Raw genomic sequence first — 18,705 nt, forward strand, 5'->3', positions numbered from 1 at the left:
AAAGGGAAAGGGGAAGGGAAAGGGAAAGGAAAAGGGAAAGGGAAAGGAAAAGGGAAAGGGAAAGGGAAAGGGAAAGGGAAAGGGAAAGGGAAAGGGAAAGGGAAAGGGAAAGGGAAAGGGAAAGGGAATGAATGAAGGAGGGGGAAGGATATAGGAGGAAGGATATAGGAGGAAGAATATAGGAGGAAGAATATAGGAGGAAGAATATAGGAGGAAGAATATAGGAGGAAAAATATAGGAGGAAGAATATAGGAGGAAAAATATAGGAGGAAGAATATAGGAGGAAAAATATAGGAGGAAAAAGAAAGAAGGAAAAAAAAGAAAAAAACAGAAAAATTCAGATTCCGGGTTTAGTAGTAAGGTTGTAGGGGTGTTAGATGTCAGATTCCGGGTTTAGGAATAAAGTTGTAGGAGTGTTAGGATAACGTTGTAAGGGTGTTAGAACTTATATCCCGGGTTTAGGAGGAAGTTGTCAGGGTGTTAGCACTTAGATTCCGGGTTTAGGACAAAGGTGTCAGGGTGCTAGAACTTAGATTCCGGGTTTAGGAGGAAGGTTTTAGGGGTGTTATAATTCAGATTACGGGTTTAGGACGAAGGCATCAGGGTGTAAGAAGGCAGATTCCGGGTATAGGACTAAGGTTGTAGGGGTGTCAGAAATCAGATTCCGGGTTCAGGGGGATTTAGGGTTTAGGGTGTTAGAGGATTCCGGGTTTAGGAAGAAGTTGTGAGGGTGTTAGAAGTGAGATTCCGGGTTTAGGATAAAGGTTGTAGGGGTGTTAGAACTTAGATTCCGGGTTGAGGAGGAAGGTTGTAAGGGTGTAAGAACTTAGATTCCGGGTTTAGGAGTAAGGTTGTTGGGGTGTTAGAATAAGGTGGTAAGGATGTTAGAATAAGGTGGTAAGGTTGTTAGAATAAGGTTATAAGGGTGTTAGAATAAGATTGTACGGGTATTAGAATAAGGTGGTAAGGGTGCTAGAATAAGGTTGTAGGGGTATAGGAGTAAGGTTGTGGGGGTGTTAGTATAAGGTTGTAAAGGTGTTAGAAATCAGATTTCGGGTTTAGGACAAAGGTGTCAGGGTGTTAGAATATGGTTGTTTTGGGGTTGTCAGGATATGGTTGTTTTGGGGGTGTTAGGATATGGTTGTTATTAGGGTGTTAGAATATGGTTGTTATTAGGGTGTTAGAATATGGTTGTTGTTAGGATGTTAGAATATGGTTGTTGCTAGGGTATTAGAATATGGTTGTTTTTGGGGTGTTAGAATATGGTTGTTTTGGGGGTGTTAGAATATGGTTGTTTTGGGGGTATTAGAATAATGGTTGTAGGGGTTTTAGGAGTAAGATTCCAGGGTTTTGGAGTAAGGTTCCGGGTTTAGGAGTAGGGTTCCGGGTTTAGGAGTAAGGTTTGAGGGTTTAGGAATAAGGTTCCGGGGTTAGCTTTAGTTACCTTAGGGGGGGGAGAGGAAAGACTCCTCGAAGACAAGGACCATATACTGGGCACTAACCGCATGGTAGTGGCCGGATGGTATGAACCGGATGGTATGAACCGGATGGTATGAACCGGATGGTGGGAACCTGGTTGGTAATAACCGGATGATAGTAACCTGATGGTAGGAACTGGATGGTAGTAACCGGATGGTAGGAACCTGATGGTAGGAACCGGATGGTGGAGACTGGATGGTGGGGACTGGACGGTGGGGACTGGATGGTGTGAACTGGATGGTATGAAGCGGATGGTATGAAGCGGATGGTATGAAGCGGATGATAGGAACCGGATGGTAGTAACCAAATAATAGGAACGTGATGGTGGAGACTGGATGGTGGGAACTGGATGGTGGAAGCCGTATGGTAGAAACCGGATGGTATGACTCGGATGGTAGGAACTGGATGGTGGAGACTGGATGGTGGAGACTGGATGGTGGGTACTGGATAGTGGGTACTGGATGGTAGTAACCGGATGGTGGTAACTGGATGGTAGGAACCGGATGGTATGAACCGGATGGTAGTGACCGGATGGTGTTAACTGGATTGTATGAACCGGATGGTATGAACCGAATGGTATGAACCGGATGGTATGAACCGGATGGTATGAACCGGATGGTAGACACCGGATGGTAGGTACCGGATGGTATGAGCAGGATGGTAGTAACCGGATGGCAGGGACGCATCCCAGCATCCCTCCCGGGAGGGGTAGGAAAAAACTCCTCGAAGACAAAAACCGGATACGACACAACAACCGGGTGGTAGAAACCGGATTCTATGAACCGGATGGTATGGACCGGATGGTAGGAACCGGATGGTGGGAACTGGATGGTGGAGACTGGATGGTGGAGACTGGATGGTAGGCACCGGATGGTGGGAAGTGGATGGTGGGAAGTGGATGGTAGGAATCGGATGGCAGGAACCGGATGGTATGAACTGGATGGTATGAACCGGATGGTAGTAACCGGATGGCAGGGAAGCATCCCAGCATCCCTCCCGGGAGGGGTAGGTAAAACTCCTCGCAGACAGGGACCGGATACGACACACTAACTGGATGGCAGAAAACAGGATGGTATGAACCGGATGGTATGAACCGAATGGTATGAAGCAGATGTTAGATACCGGATGGTATGTGCCGAATGGTATGAACCGGATGGTATGAGCCGAATGGTATGAACCGGATGGTATGAACCGGATGGTGGAGACTGGATGGTAGTAACCGGATGGTGGGAACTGGATGGTAATAACCGAATGGTATGAACCAGATGGTATGAACCGGATGGTAGTAACTGGATGGTAGGTACCGGATGGTAGAAACCTGATGGTATGAACCGGATGGTATGAACCGGATGGTATGAATCGGATGGTATGAACTGGATGGTGGGAAGTGGATGGTAGTAACCGGATGGTAGGAACCGGATGGTAGGTACGGGATGGTAGGAACAGGATGGTATGAACCCGATGGTAGGAACAGGATGGTATGAACTGGATGGTAGTAACCGGATGGTAGAAACCGGATGTTATGAACCGGACGGTAGACACCGGATGGTAGAAACCTGATGGTAGAAACCGGATGGTAGAAACCTGATTGTAGAAACCTGATGGTAGGAACTGGATGGTAATAACCGGATGGTAGTAACCTGATGGTAATAACCCGATGGTAGTGGCCGGATGGTATGAACCGGATGGTAGTTACCTGATGGTTGTAACCGGATGGTATAAGCCGGATGGTAGGAACCGGATGGCAGGGAAGCATCCCAGCATCCCTCCCGGGAGGGGTGGAAAAACTCCTCGAAGACGAAAAACCGGATACGACACACCAACCTGATGGTGTGAACTGGATGGTATGAACCGGATGGTGGGGATAGGATGGTATGAACGGGATTGTATGAACTGGATGGTGGAGACTGGATAGTGGGAACTGGATGTTATGAACGGGATTGTATGAACTGGATGGTGGAGACTGGATGGTATGAACCGGATGGTATGAACTGGATGCTAGAAACTGGATGGTAGTAACCAAATAATGGGAACTTGATGGTGGTAACTATATGGTAGGAACTGGATGGTAGGAACTGGATCGTATGAACTGGATAGTATTAACCGGATGGTGGGAACTGGATGGTGGGAACTGGATGGTGGGAACTGGATGGTAGTGACTGGATGGTTGCGACCGGATGGTGGTAACTGGATGGTGGAGACTGGATGGTGGAGACTGGATGGTGGAGACTGGATGGTGGAGACTGGATGGTGGAGACTGGATGGTGGGAACCGGATGGCGTAGTAACCGGATGGTAGGAACCGGATGGTATGAACCGGGTGGTATGAACCGGATGGCGTAGTAACCGGATGGTAGGAACCGGATGGTATGAACCGGATGGTATGAACCGGATGGTATGAACCGGATGGTATGAACCGGATGGTATGAACCGGATGGTATGAACCGGATGGTATGAACTGGATGGTATGAATTGGACGGTACGAACCGGATGGTATGAACCGGATAGTAGGAACCGGATGGTGGGAGCTGGATGGTGGAGACTGGATGGTGGAGACTGGATGGTGGAGACTGGATGGTGGAGACTGGATGGTGGAGACTGGATGGTGGAGACTGGATGGTGGAGACTGGATGGTGTGAACTGGATGGTGGGAACTGGATGGTGGAGACTGGATGGTGGGAACTGGATGGTAGTAACCGGATGGTAGTAGCCGGATGGTATGAACCGGATGGTATGAACCGGATGGTAGACACCGGATGGTAGACACCGGATGGTAGACACCGTATGGTAGACACCGGATGGTAGACACCGGATGGTGGGAACCTGATGGTAGTAACCGGATAGTATGAACCGGATGGTAGTAACCGGATGGTACGAACCGGATCGTGGGAAGTGGATGGTATGAACTGGATGGTGGAGACTGGATGGTGGAGACTGGATGGTGGAGACTGGATGGTGGAGACTGGATGGTGGAGACTGGATGGTGGAGACTGGATGGTGGAGACTGGATGGTGGGAACTGGATGGTAAGGAACTGGATGGTGGGAAGTGGATGGTGGGAACTGGATGGTGTGAATTGGATGGTGGGAACCGGATGGTAGTAAACGGATGGTATGAACCGGATGGTAGTAAACGGATGGTATGAACCGGATGGTATGAACCGGATGGCAGAGAAGCATCCCAGCATCCCTCCCGGGAGGGGGGATAGGAAAAACTCCTCGCAGACAGAAACCGGATGATGGACACTAATCGGGCGGTATGAACCGGATGGTAGGTACTGGATGGTAGGAAGCGGATGGTGGGAAGTGGATGGTAGGAACTGGATGGCAGTAAGCGGATGGTGTGAACCGGATGGTGGGGACTGGATGGTATGAACTGGATGGTATTAACCGGATGGCAGGGACGCATCCCAGCATCCCTCCCGGGAGGGAGAGGAAAAACTCCTCGAAGACGAAAAACCGGATACGACACAACAACCTGATGGTGTGAACTGGATGGTGGAGACTGGATGGTAGGAACCGGATTGTATGAAGCGGATGGTATGAACAGCATGGTATGAACCGGATGGTATGAACCGGATGGTATGAACCGGATGGTATAAACTGGATGGTATAAACCGGATGGTATGGGCCGGATGGTATGAACCGCATGGTGTGAACCGGATGGTATGAACTAGATGGTATGAAGTGGATGACATCAACCGGATGGTATGAACATGATGGTATGAACCGGATGATATGAGCCGGATGGTATGAACCCGATGGTAGAAACCGGATGGTAATGACCGGATGGTGCAGAAACCTGATGGTATGAACCGGATGGTAGGAACTGGATGGTATGAACCGGATGGTATGAACTGGATGGTAGGAACTGGATGGTAGGAACTGGATGGTAGGAACTGGACGGTAGTAACCGGATGGTAGAAACCGGATGGTATGAACCGGATGATGGGAAGTGGATGGTAGGAACTGGATGGTTGGAACTGGATGGTAGTAACCGGATGGTTTGAACCGGATGGAATGAACCGGATGGCAGGGACGCATCCCAGCATCCCTCCCGGGAGGGGTGTGGAAAAACTCCTCGCAGACAGGCACTGGATACGACGCAACAAGCGGATGGTAGAAATTGGATGTTGGGAAGTGGATGGTGGGAACCGGATTTTGGGAACTGGATGGTAGGAACCGGATAGTAGGAACCGGTTGATATGAACCGGATGGTATGAACCGGATCGTAGAAACCTGATGGTAGAAACCGGATGATAGGAACCGGATGGTATGAACTGAATGGTATGAAGCGGATACTACACACTAACTTGATGGTATGAACGGGATGGTAGAAACCGGATGATAGTGTCCGGATGGTATGAACCGGAATAGTATGAACCGGATGGTATGAAGCGCATAGTATGAACCGGATGGTAGGAACCGGATGGTATGAACCTTGATGGTATGAACCGAATGGTATGAACTGGATGGTACAGACAGGATGGTATGGACCGGATGGTATATACCGGATGGTATGAGCCGGCTGGTATGAACCGGATGGTAGAAACCGGATGGTGCAGAAACCTGATGGTAGGAACCGGATGGTATGAACCGGATGGTATGAACCTGGGTGGTATGGACCGGATGGTAGGTACCGGATGGTAGGTACCGGATGGTAGGTACCGGATGGTAATAGGCGGATGGTATGAACCGGATGGTATGAACTGGATGGTATGAATCGGATGGTATGAACCGGATGGCAGGGAAGCATCCCAGCATCCCTCCCGGGAGGGGTAGGTAAAACTCCTCGAAGACAAAGACCCGATACGACACAGCAACAGAACGGCAGGAACTGGATGGTAGGTACCGGATGGTAGTAACCGGATAGTAGAAACGGATTGTAGAAAGCGGATGGTAGGAACCGGATGGTATAAACCGGATGGTATGAGCCTGGATGGTATGAACCGGATGGCAGGAACCGGATAGTGGGGACTGGAGGGTAATAATCGGATGGTCATAAGCGGATGGTATGAACCGGATGGTAGACACCGGATGGTATGAACTGGATGGTATGAACTGGATGGTATGAACTGGATGGTATGAACCGGATGGTGGAGACTGGATGGTAGGAACCGGATGGTAGAAACCGGATGGTGGGGACTGGATGCTGGATACTGGATGGTGGGAAGTGGATGGTATGAACCGGATGGTATGAACTGGATGGTAGGAACCGGATGGTAGAAACCGGATGGTAGTGACCGGACGGTATAGACCGGACGGTGGAGATTGGATGGTATGAACCGGATGGTAACAACCGGATAGTAGGCACCGGATGGCAGGGAAACATCCCAGCATCCCTGCCGGGAGGGGAAAGGAAAAACTCCTCGCAGACAGAGACCGGATGGCGGGGGTGCTGAAACCGGAAACTATACACCAACACGAAAGAGAAAAGAAAAAAAAAGAAAAAAAAAAATTCAGATTCCGGGTTTAGGACAAAGGTGTCAGGGTGTTAGAACTTAGATTCCGGGTTTAGGAGGAAGATTGTAGGAGTGTTAGAACTTAGATTCCTGCTTAAGGAGTGAGGTTACAGGGTGCTAGAATAAAGTTCTGGGGGTATAGGAGTCAGATTCCGGGTTTAGGACAAAGGTGTCAGGCTGTTAGAACATAGATTCCGGGTTGAGGGGGAAGTTTGTAAGGGTGTAAGAATTTAGATTCCGGATTTAGGACAAATGTGTCAGGGTGTTAGGTCTCAGATTCCAGGTTTAGGAGTAGGGTTCCGCGTTTAGGAGTAGGGTTCCAGGGTTTAGGAGTAGGGTTCCGGGTTTAGGAGTAGGGTTCCGGGTTTAGGAGTGGGGTTCCGGGTTTAGGAGTAGGGTTCCGGGTTTAGGAGTAGGATTCCGGGTTTAGGAGTAGGGTTCCGGGTTTAGGAGTAGGATTCCGGGTTTAGGAGTAGGATTCCGGGTTTAGGAGTAGGATTCCGGGTTTAGGAGTAGGGTTCCGGGTTTAGGAATCAGATTCCGGGTTTAGGAGTCAGATTCCGGGTTTAGGAGTCAGATTCCGGGTTTAGGAGTAGGGTTCCGGATTCAGGAGTAAGGTTGTAGGATATAGGAATAATGTTGTAGGGGTGTCCGAATAAGGTTGTGGGATGCAGGGAATTAGATTCCGGGTTTAGGAATCAGATTCTGGGTTTAGGAGTCAGATTCCGGGTTTAGGAGTCAGATTCCGGGTTTAGGAGTCAGATTCCGGGTTTGGGAATGAAGGTCTTAGGGGTGTTAGAATAATGTTGTATGGGTGTTAGAATAATGTTGTATGGGTGTTAGAATAATGTTGTATGGGTGTTAGAATAATGTTGTATGGGTGTTAGAATAATGTTGTATGGGTGTTAGAATAATGTTGTATGGGTGTTAGAATAATGTTGTATGGGTGTTAGAATAATGTTGTATGGGTGTTAGAATAATGTTGTATGGGTGTTAGAATAATGTTGTATGGGTGTTAGAATAATGTTGTATGGGTGTTAGAATAATGTTGTATGGGTGTTAGAATAATGTTTTATGGGTGTTAGAATGGGGTGTCCGGGTATAGGAGTAATACTGCATGGGTGTTAGAAGTGAGATTCCGGGTTTAGGGTGGTGACTGTTTTGAGTGTACACAGGACCAACGTTTTGATAATTGCGAAATTAACACAAATGGACAAACCACCACTGAGGATGTAAATAAAAAATTGAAAGAAATGTTTGAGGACGACGACGATAAGACAGGACTGAAGGAATCTTTGGACAAAATATGTAAGTAGACACCCCAATCTCAATAACCAACCAAACCCCCCCCCAAACAGAAAAAAAAAAAAAAAGAAGAAGGAAGAAAAAAAAAAAAAAGAAAACAAAAAAAAGAAAAGAAAGGAAAAATAAAATAAAATAAAATAAAATAAAAGGTGGGGGGGGGACAGTATGATGGGGAGGATGAAGGTGATGAGAAGGTTTTCAGGGTGCCAGAATTCAGATTCCGGATTTAGGAGTAAGGCTGTAGGATATAGGAATAATGTTGTAGGGGTGTCCGAATAGGGTTGTACGGTTGTCAGAATAAGTTGGTAAGGGTGTTAGAATAAGGTGATAAGGTTGTTAGAATAAGGTGGTAAGGGTGTTAGAATAACGTTCTACGGGTATTAGAATAAGGTTGTAAGGGTGTTAGAATAACGTTCTAGAGGTGTCAGAATAAGGTTGTATTTGTGTTAGAATGAGGTTGTATTTGTGTTAGAATGAGGTTGTATTTGTGTTAGAATGAGGTTGTATTTGTGTTAGAATGAGGTTGTATTTGTGTTAGAGTAAGGTGGTAAGGGTGTTAGAATAAGGTTGTAGGGGTGTCAGAATAGGGTCTTAGGGGTGTCAGAATAGGGTCTTAGGGGTGTCAGAATAGGGTCTTAGGGGTGTCAGAATAGGGTCTTAGGGGTGTCGGAATAGGGTCTTAGGGGTGTCAGAATAGGGTCTTAGGGGTGTCAGAATAGGGTCTTAGGGGTGTCGAAATAAGGTGGTAAGGGTGTTAGAATAAGGTGGTAAGGGTTTTAGAATAATGTTGTATGGGTGTTAGAATAATGTTGTATGGGTGTTACAATGGGGTGTCCGGGTATAGGAGTAATACTGTATGGGTGTTAGAAGTGAGATTCCGGGTTTAGGGTGGTGACTGTTTTGTGTGTACACAGGACCAAAGTTTTGATAATTGCGTAATTAACACAAATGGCCAGGGCACCACAGGTGAAAATGTAAATAAAAAATTGAAAGAAATGTTTGAGGACGACGACGATAAGACAGGACTGAAGGAATCTTTGGACAAAATATGTAAGTAGACACCCCAATCACAATAACCAACCAACCCCCAACCCCCCCAACCAAAAAAAAAAAAAAAAGAAAAAAAAAAAAGAAAAAAAAAAAAGAAAAAAAAAAAGAATTAATTATAAGGTGAGGGGGGGGGGCAGATTATGATGAGGAGGATGAAGGTGATGAGAAGGTTTTCGGGGTATTAGAAGTCAGATTCCGTGTACAGGGGGACGGTTGTAGGAGTGTCAGAATTTGGATTCTGGGTGTTAGAATAAGGTGGTAAGAGTGTTAGAATAAGGTTTTAGGGGTACCAGAATAAGGTTTTAGGGGTATTAGAAGTCAGATTCCGGGTTTAGGAATAATGTTGTAGGATATAGGAATAATGTTGTAGGTGTGTCCGAATAAGGTTGTGGGATGCAGGGAATTAGATTCCGGTTTTAGGAGTCAGATTCCGGGTTTAGGAGTCAGATTCCGGGTTTAGCAGGAAGGTTGTTGGGGTGTTAGAACTTAGATTGCGGGTTTAGGGGGAAGGTTGTAGGGGTGTTAGAAGTCAGATTCCGGGCTTAGGAAGAAGGTTGTAGGGTGCCAGAATTCAGATTCCGGATTTAGGAATAAAGGTTCCGGGGTATAGGAATAATGTTGTATGGGTGTTAGAATGAGGTTTCAGGGGTGTTGGAATAAAGTTTCAGGGTGTTAGAATTCAGATTCCGGATTTATAAATAAGGTTGTAGGATTTAGGAGTAAGGTTCCAGGGTATAGGAATAATGTTGTAGGGGTGTCCGAATAAGGTTGTGGGATGCAGGGAATTAGATTCCGGGTTTAGGAGTCAGATTCCGGGTTTAGGAGTCAGATTCCCGGTTCAGGAGTCAGATTCCGGGTTTAGGAGTCAGATTCCGGGTTTAGGAGTCAGATTCCCGGTTTAGGAGTCAGATTCCCGGTTTAGGAGTCAGATTCCCGGTTTAGGAGTCAGATTCCGGGTTTAGGAGTCAGATTCCGGGTTTAGGAGTCAGATTCCGGGTTCAGGAGTCAGATTCCGGGTTTAGGAGTCAGATTCCGGGTTCAGGAGTCAGATTCCGGGTTTAGGAGTCAGATTCCGGGTTCAGGAGTCAGATTCCGGGTTTAGGAGTCAGATTCCGGGTTTGGGAATGAAGGTTGTAGGGGTGTCAGAATTCAGATTCCGGGTTTAGGATGAAGGTTCCAGGGTATAGGAATAATGTTTTAGGGGTGTCCGAATAAGGTTGTGGGATGCAGGGAATTAGATTCCGGGTTTAGGAGTCAGATTCCGGGTTCAGGAGTCAGATTCCGGGTTTAGCAGGAAGGTTGTTGGGGTGTCAGAATTCAGATTCCGGGTTTAGGACGAAGGTTTCAGGGTGTTAGACTGAAGTTTCAGGGGTTAGCTTCACCTGCTTTAGGGGGGGGGGGGGGGAGGAAAGACTCCTCGCAGACAGGGACTATATGCAACGACGACCGTATGGTATGAACTGGATGGTGGGAACTGGATGGTAGTGACCGGACGGTATAGACCGGTTGGTAGTGACCGGATGGTAGTGACCGGATGGTAGTGACCGGATGGTATGAACCTGATGGTATGAACCGGATGGTGGGAACTGGATGGTAGTAACCGGATGGTAGTGACCGGATGGTAGGGAAGCATCCCAGCATCCCTCCCGGGAGGGGTAGGAAAAAACTCCTCGAAGACAAAGACCGGATACTACACAGTAAACGGATGGTGGGAACCGGATGGCAACGAAACCTTATACTACAGAACCAACAAACAACCAACACAACTACAACAAACTTCACCGAAACAGTTACTACAGGACTGTGTTCATGGGGGAAAAAAGACAACATCACTTCGGACGACATCATTGATTACATACATACAGGATCACTCATCTTTCTCCCTGCAGGTTTGGAGTGTCTAGATAGTGCGACCTTATGTGAGCGTGCACAGTGTGTATCTGAGCAATGGGTGAAACGGAAAAATGGCGTGGGCGGGACAACCCGTACTTGGGTGAGGAAATAACCATTACACATATACATAAATGTACATATATACATACATAAATGTACATATATACATACATAAATGTACATATATACATACATAAATGTACATATATACATACATAAATGTATATATATACATACATATATATGTGTACATATATACACATATACATACGTACATACATCTATACATTTATGTATATGTAGATATGTGCATATATGTATACATGTATGTATATACATATATATATATGTATATATATATATTACTTGTAGGATGATTTATGGAAAGAGAATGATGGTGTATGGAAGGAATTAAAGGAACTCTCTGGAGGAATGAAAAATAATAAGGACAGTGTAGGCAGCCACTGCGATGACCTTCAGAAGGAAGAAGAGAAGGAAGTATGCCAACTTATTGCTTCAGGATTAAAGAGTATTTATGAAATTAAGGCAGGTCAAAATGGACAGGGTAAGAGTACGAAGAAAGATTTGGAAGAGCAGTTATTTAAACGTACCATGCGTTGTGTTTTATTAAATGCTTTTGCTGATAAATTAGAAGCACTTCCATGTGCAGATGAAAAGAAAGTAAAGGACGCTATAGATAAAGTGTTTAATGATAAAAATAATGATATTAAGAACACTTCTCCCTGCAACAGTGATGGTGATAAATGTTTTACGTGTGAGAGGTATAACGATCTCGCAACTTGCAAGGTGAACAGTAACAATGACCAAGTAAAGACGAAGGTAGATGGGCTCATCAACGTTGATCCCAATTTAAAGGACCAAACTATGGAGAAGAGCATATGTAAGTAGACACAAAATACTGGTACCACCACCAACAGTACAAAATGTTGGTTGTGTTGGTACGAACGCAACCAACATACTAACACAACACAACCAACATACAACCAACATACTGACACAACCAACATACTAACATAACCACAACACAACCAACATACAACCAACACAACCAACCTACTAACATAACCAACATACTAACACAACAGAACAAACTGACACAACACAACATACTAACACAACACAACATACTAACACAACCAACATACTAACATAACCAACATACAACAACACAACTAACATACTAACACAACGAACATACTGACACAACCAAAATACTGACACAACCAACATACTAACACAACCAACATACTGACATAACCAACATACTGACACGAACCAACATACTAACACAAAACCAACATACTAACATAACCAACACAACTAACACAACACCAACATACAACCAACACAACCAACATACTGACATAACTAACATACTAACATACTAACATAACCAACACAACCAACACAACCAACACAACCAACACAACCAACACAACCAACACAACCAACACAACCAACATACTAACACAACCAACATACAACCAACACAACCAACATACTAACACAACCAACATACAACCAACACAACCAACATACTAACACAACACAACATACTAACATAGCACAACATACTAACATAACCAACCTACTAACATAAGCAACATATTAACACAACACAACCTACTAACATAACCAACATACTAACACAACACAACATACTGACACAACACAACATACTAACATAACCAACATACTAACACAACCAACACACAACCAACCTACTAACATAACCAACATACTAACACAACACAACATACTGACACAACACAACATACTAACATAACCAACATACTAACACAACCAACATACTAACACAACCAAACATACTAACATAACCACAAAAATACAACAACAAAAATACAACAACAAAAATACAACAACAAAAACAATAACATTATATATATGTATATGTGTATATGTATATATATGTATATATATATATATATGTATATACGTATACATATATGTATATGTATGTACGTGTCTATGTGTCTATGTCTGTGTCTGCTTATAGGTAAACCATGTACGGGCGATGGGAGAAGCTTCTGTGATCAGTTGATGTGCGTAGCGGAGAAATGGAAGGATAGTGCAAGAAAGGCAGACTCCGTAGGGAACTCCATTTTTCTATTATAACTGCATTGCATGCAATGAACTATTTATAATGTATATATATGCATATGTGTGTACATCTATATGTATGCATATATATATATATATATATATATATATATATATATATATATATATATATATATATATATATATATTACCACCACCTACGTGCAGAGTGGGATGATTAATGACACTGCTTGGAACTTAACGAGGCTCCTACATGCCATGAAGACAAACCAAGAGAATTTTGCCACCCACTGTGACCAAGACACCAATGACAAAACATGGAGTGATGACGCCCATGACGTCGCAAACAAAACTGCCTGCAAGCTTGTTGCAGCAGGGCTGGAACATATATCTAAAATTCAGCATAAATATAGCACGGAGACGGGGTCACCTGAAAAAAATGAAAACCCCTATGATAACCAAGAGTTTAGGCAATTCGCTTCTTGCTTATGGTTAAAGAGGCTCGTTCAAGAAATGAGAAAAAGGAGTATAATTTGCAACATAGACGAAGGAATTAAGGTTGCTTTCACAAAGGCACAACAAATTGCAGAAACTAATTGTACGAACGGCAGACCTTGCACAATTTGCAACTGGAAGGACGAAGACTATGACAATCTTAAGGATTGCCCCAATGGCAATGTCAAAAATAAAGAAGTACAGCCTAAATTGGAAGAATTACTCACCAATACGACAAATAAGCCCAACGTCGATTCCATCCTCCAGGAATTACTCAAAACGGACAAACATGGTACCCTCTGCCAGCGCTTACAATGTTTAGCATCAAAAGTAGAAGCACAAGTACAAGCACATAAGGGAGGAAGTCAAGCGGTAAGTATAATATAAAATAAAATGGGAAAGGAATAAAAAGGAAAAGGAATAGAAAGAAGAAAAAAAAGAAAGAAACAAAAAAAAAAAAAACTTCATATTCCGGGTTTAGGAAGAAGGTGTCAGGGTGTAAGAACTTAGATTCCGGGTTTAGGAGGAAGGTTGTAGGGGTGGTGGAAGTCAGATTCCGGGTTTAGGAGGAAGGTTGTAGGGGTGTTAGGAATCAGATTCCCGATTTAGGGGGAAGGTTTTAGGGGTGCTAGGAATCAGATTCCCGATTTAGGGGGAAGGTTTTAGGGGTGTTAGGAATCAGATTCCAGATTCAGGAGTAAGGTTGTAGGGGTGTTGAAATAAGGTTCTATTGGTGTCAGAATAAGGTTGTCGGGGTGTTGAAATAAGGTTCTATTGGTTTCAGAATAAGGTTGTCGGGGTGTTAGATGAAGGGTTTTTAGGGTTATAGGAATATGGTTTTAGTGTATAGGAGTAAGGTTTTAGGGTATAGGAATATGGTTTTAGTGTATAGGAGTAAGGTTTTAGGGTATAGGAGTAAGTTTTCAGGGTATAGGAGTAAGGTTCTGTGGTATAGAAATAAGGTTTTAGGGTATAGGAGTAAGGTTCCCGGGTTAGCTTTAGCTGCTTCCGGAGGGGAGGGGAAAAGCTCCTCGCAGACAGGAACCGGATACTACGCAGTAATCGGATGGCAGGGGAAGCCAAACGGGATACTACACACCAACAAGAAAGAGAAAAGGAAGAAGAAAAAGAATGTATACTTATAGATATACATATGTATATGTATATATGCATATATATATATATATATCTTCTACTCCACTTATACAGGACAAATTCTGGACAAAGGATGGCGACGTTGGCAAACTATGGAAAGAACTGTCCGGGGAAATGACGAAGAATGTCAATTCCAACGGAGATTGTGATCAAATGTATGATGGCAGAACACCCACCAACCCTGAAAAGAAGGCATGCCAACATCTGTCAGCAGGTTTCACCAAACTAAAACAGGATCCACCTTCCAACGGCAGTAGCTACACCATTCTGAAGAACTCATCGTTGAGACAGACAGTGGGTTGTTTATTACTTCACGCTTATGCAAAGAAAATGAAAAGCGACTCAAAATGTGTCATTGATTCTGGTTTAAAGAAGGCTTTTGACACTGCTGGTAAAAGTTTAAAAGGAGTGGAATGCAAATGGGATGATAAGGACTATGACAACTGCACAATTACCACAATTACCACAACTAACACAACTGACACAACTGGCACATCTGGCACATCTGGCGAAATCACCCAAATGAATGTAACGGACAAATTAGAACAAGTTAAGGACAAAATTACCGAAACCTCCACTGAGAACCTACCGAAAATAAATGAAATGACCACTCTATGCGATTTCATTAGATGTGCCGGACCCAAATGGTTCAAAAACAAAAAAGAGATTAATGCTAGCCCTACGCATACTTGGGTAAGTACTACTATATAAATATACATACATGTATATATATATATATATACGTATATGTATATGTATATACATATATAGACATATGTACATACGTATATGTATATGCATATAGATACATACGTATGTATACATGTACATATATAGACATATGTACATACGTACATGTATATTCATGTGTATATACATATATATACATATGTACATACGTATATGCATATGTATATATGCATATGCATTTATGCATATGCATATATATATATATATATATATATATATAACTTCTTTTTTTTTTTTACAGTGTGACTTTTGGGATAAGACTGTTAAGAAAACATTGGAGGAGATGTTCAAGAAAATCGAGAAGAATGGAAAGGACCAGTCCAAGACACTCACTATTGCCACAACATGCAAACCATTTGGTGATGGTAATGAACATAGTGTTGAAAGGAAAGCGTGTTATCATATCGCGGAGGGATTACAATACATAAAAGACAAAATAAGTAATGGTCAAGACAAGCAACTGCTCGAACGAGCAGTTGCTTGTATTGCTCTTAATATGTACGCTGATAACATAAAAGAAAAGTCAAAAGATTCATGTCCTATTGATGAATCTAAAATAGAAAGAATGTTTGATTTTTGGAATGCAATTAATAGTACTTCGTGTTCGACCTCTGGTGGTAATGATTGTTTTAAGTGTGAAAGGAATAAAAAAAGTTATGAGGGTTGCCAGCTGAGCGTCGCAGACGCTCTGGTGGCAACATCACAATCAAATTGCAATACTAACGCAACTGATGTGAAGACTAAAATGGAAGGTCTCCTCTTCAAGAACGAAGACAAATCCAACACCAACTCCATTAAATCCAACATAGGGACCACCTTAACTACTATCACCGAAATGACCTCTTCTTTCTGTACTCAAGTCCAATGTGCAGCAAAAAAATACTACGTAAATGTCATAAACAGAAGTGCAAAAAGCAGCGATGTGAACTGGGTAAGGGCGATAGACAACTACACATATACATATATACATATACACATATATACATATACACACATACACATATAGACATATGCATATACATATACACATATATACATATACATACATACTTATATATACATGTATACATATACATATATACGTATATGTATATGTATATACATACATAGACATATGTACATACGTATATGTATATATGTATATATGCATATGTATATATGTATATATATATTTATATATGTATATATATATTTATATATGTATATATATGTGTATATGTACATGTATATATGTATACACATATGTGTATACATATGTGTATACATATACATATATTTTTTTCTCTCTTCCCTTCTTCTTTTATGATCAGAGCGACATAAACAAAGACGCCGAAGGCGTCTTAACGAAACTTCTAGAACAAATGATGCAGTCTAAAAATCAGGTTGAAGTTAACCAATACTGCAAAGACAACGAAGATGAATGGAATAAAATTGGCCATAAGGAAGGCAAAACAAATAAAGCAGCTTGTTTGCTTTTTGCTTCAGGATTGCAACACATTTATACCCATGGTAATGACCAAAAGAAGGGCCCATCGTTTGGACAAACGATGGGTTGTTTATTTCTTAAAGAATATGCAAAACAATTAAAAGATTTGGCAAATAAGAAGAAACAAGGAAATAGTTGGGTACATCCTCTTTGTGACATAGATTCGGGCATAAACTACGCTTTTGAAAAAAGTAATGCCATTATGAATGACACACCTCCATGCAATAATGGTCCTAATTCTTGTTTTGAATGCAAATGGGAAAATAACGATTATGATAAATGCAACATTGGCACTGACAATGTAAAGACCAACGTGAAACCATTACTCCAATCGAAAGAAACCCATATGCAAGAAACATTAGAGAATACAGTTTGTCCCATCCTTCTTACGGATCTCCTTACCCCTTTTCTTCCTTTGGCTCCTGTCTCTATTGGCCTTTCTGCTATGGCTTATTACCTTTGGAAGGTAAGATAAAAAAAAAAATTAATAGGAAAAAAAAATTTTTTAATGGTTAAAAGGAAAAAAATTTTTTAATGGTTAAAAGGAAAAAAAAAATTTTTTTAATGATTAAAAGGAAAAAAAAAAAATTTTTTAATGGTTAAAAGGAAAAAATAAAATTAAATGTGTAAAAAGAACATTTCACAATCTTCTTAACAAAAATATCCTCTCATTCTTTTTTTTTTTTTTTTTTTTTTTTTTTTTTGTAGTATTTTGGTCCTCTTGGTAAAGGAGGAGCACGTTTCAGAAGATCTCCTGCTGAAATACGCGGTCCATCGGTACAGGAACAGCTCCTTGACCATGTGGAAGAAGCCGGTTCACATGAATATCGATTGGTGAAAGAACGAAAACCTCGTTCTGCTCCAACGAGAACGAAACGTTCTGGTCCCGTGAATCGTCGAACGATTATTGAAATTCATTTTGAAGTGTTGGACGAATGTCAAAAAGGGGACACACAATTGAACCAGAAGGATTTTCTGGAACTTTTGGTTCAAGAATTCATGGGATCCGAATTAATGGAAGAAGAACAGGTTCCTAAGGAAGAAGTTCTTATGGAAGGTGTTCCAATGGAACTTGTTCCCATTGAAGAGGTTCCAAGTTTAGGTTCCGGGTTTATGGTTTAAGATTCAGTGTTTAGGGTTTATGTTTTAGGGTTTATGTTTTAGGGTTTATGTTTTAGGGTTTATGTTTTAGGGTTTATGTTTTAGGGTTCACAGTTTAGAGTTCACAGTTTAGGGTTCACAGTTTAGAGTTCACAGTTTAGGGTTCACAGTTTAGAGTTCACAGTTTAGGGTTCACAGTTTAGGGTTCACAGTTTAGGGTTCACAGTTTAGGGTTCACAGTTTAGGGTTCACAGTTTAGGGTTCACAGTTTAGGTTTTATGGTTTCAGGGTTTAGGGTTCAGGGTTTAGGGTTTAGGGTTCATGGGGTTCAGGGTCCAGGGTTCAGGGTTTAGGGTTTAGGGTATACCGAACAGAATTTATTCGTCCGATTTTCGAAACCCTAACAAAGTGCGGAAGGAAAAAATTCAG

General features: G+C 42.6%; 1 protein-coding gene across 1 annotated transcript in view; it reads left to right on the forward strand.

Moving 5' to 3' along the window:
* The window catches only part of PKNH_1460800 (SICAvar, type I), a gene marked incomplete at both ends in the record, with an annotated part of 21,019 nt that extends 2,722 nt beyond the window's left edge, over positions 1 to 18,297 (forward strand). The window contains 8 exons of the mRNA XM_039113689.1: positions 11,183 to 11,286; positions 11,559 to 12,087; positions 13,225 to 13,316; positions 13,497 to 14,156; positions 14,994 to 15,632; positions 15,931 to 16,620; positions 17,000 to 17,641; positions 17,884 to 18,297. Coding sequence (XP_038970057.1) covers positions 11,183 to 11,286; positions 11,559 to 12,087; positions 13,225 to 13,316; positions 13,497 to 14,156; positions 14,994 to 15,632; positions 15,931 to 16,620; positions 17,000 to 17,641; positions 17,884 to 18,297 — 3,770 coding nt within the window. The remainder of the gene's footprint in view (positions 1 to 11,182; positions 11,287 to 11,558; positions 12,088 to 13,224; positions 13,317 to 13,496; positions 14,157 to 14,993; positions 15,633 to 15,930; positions 16,621 to 16,999; positions 17,642 to 17,883) is intronic.
* Between the last annotated feature and the right edge of the window lie 408 nt (positions 18,298 to 18,705).

The sequence above is a fragment of the Plasmodium knowlesi genome (genome assembly GCF_000006355.2).
Source record: "Plasmodium knowlesi strain H genome assembly, chromosome: 14".
Classification (NCBI taxonomy): domain Eukaryota; phylum Apicomplexa; class Aconoidasida; order Haemosporida; family Plasmodiidae; genus Plasmodium; species Plasmodium knowlesi.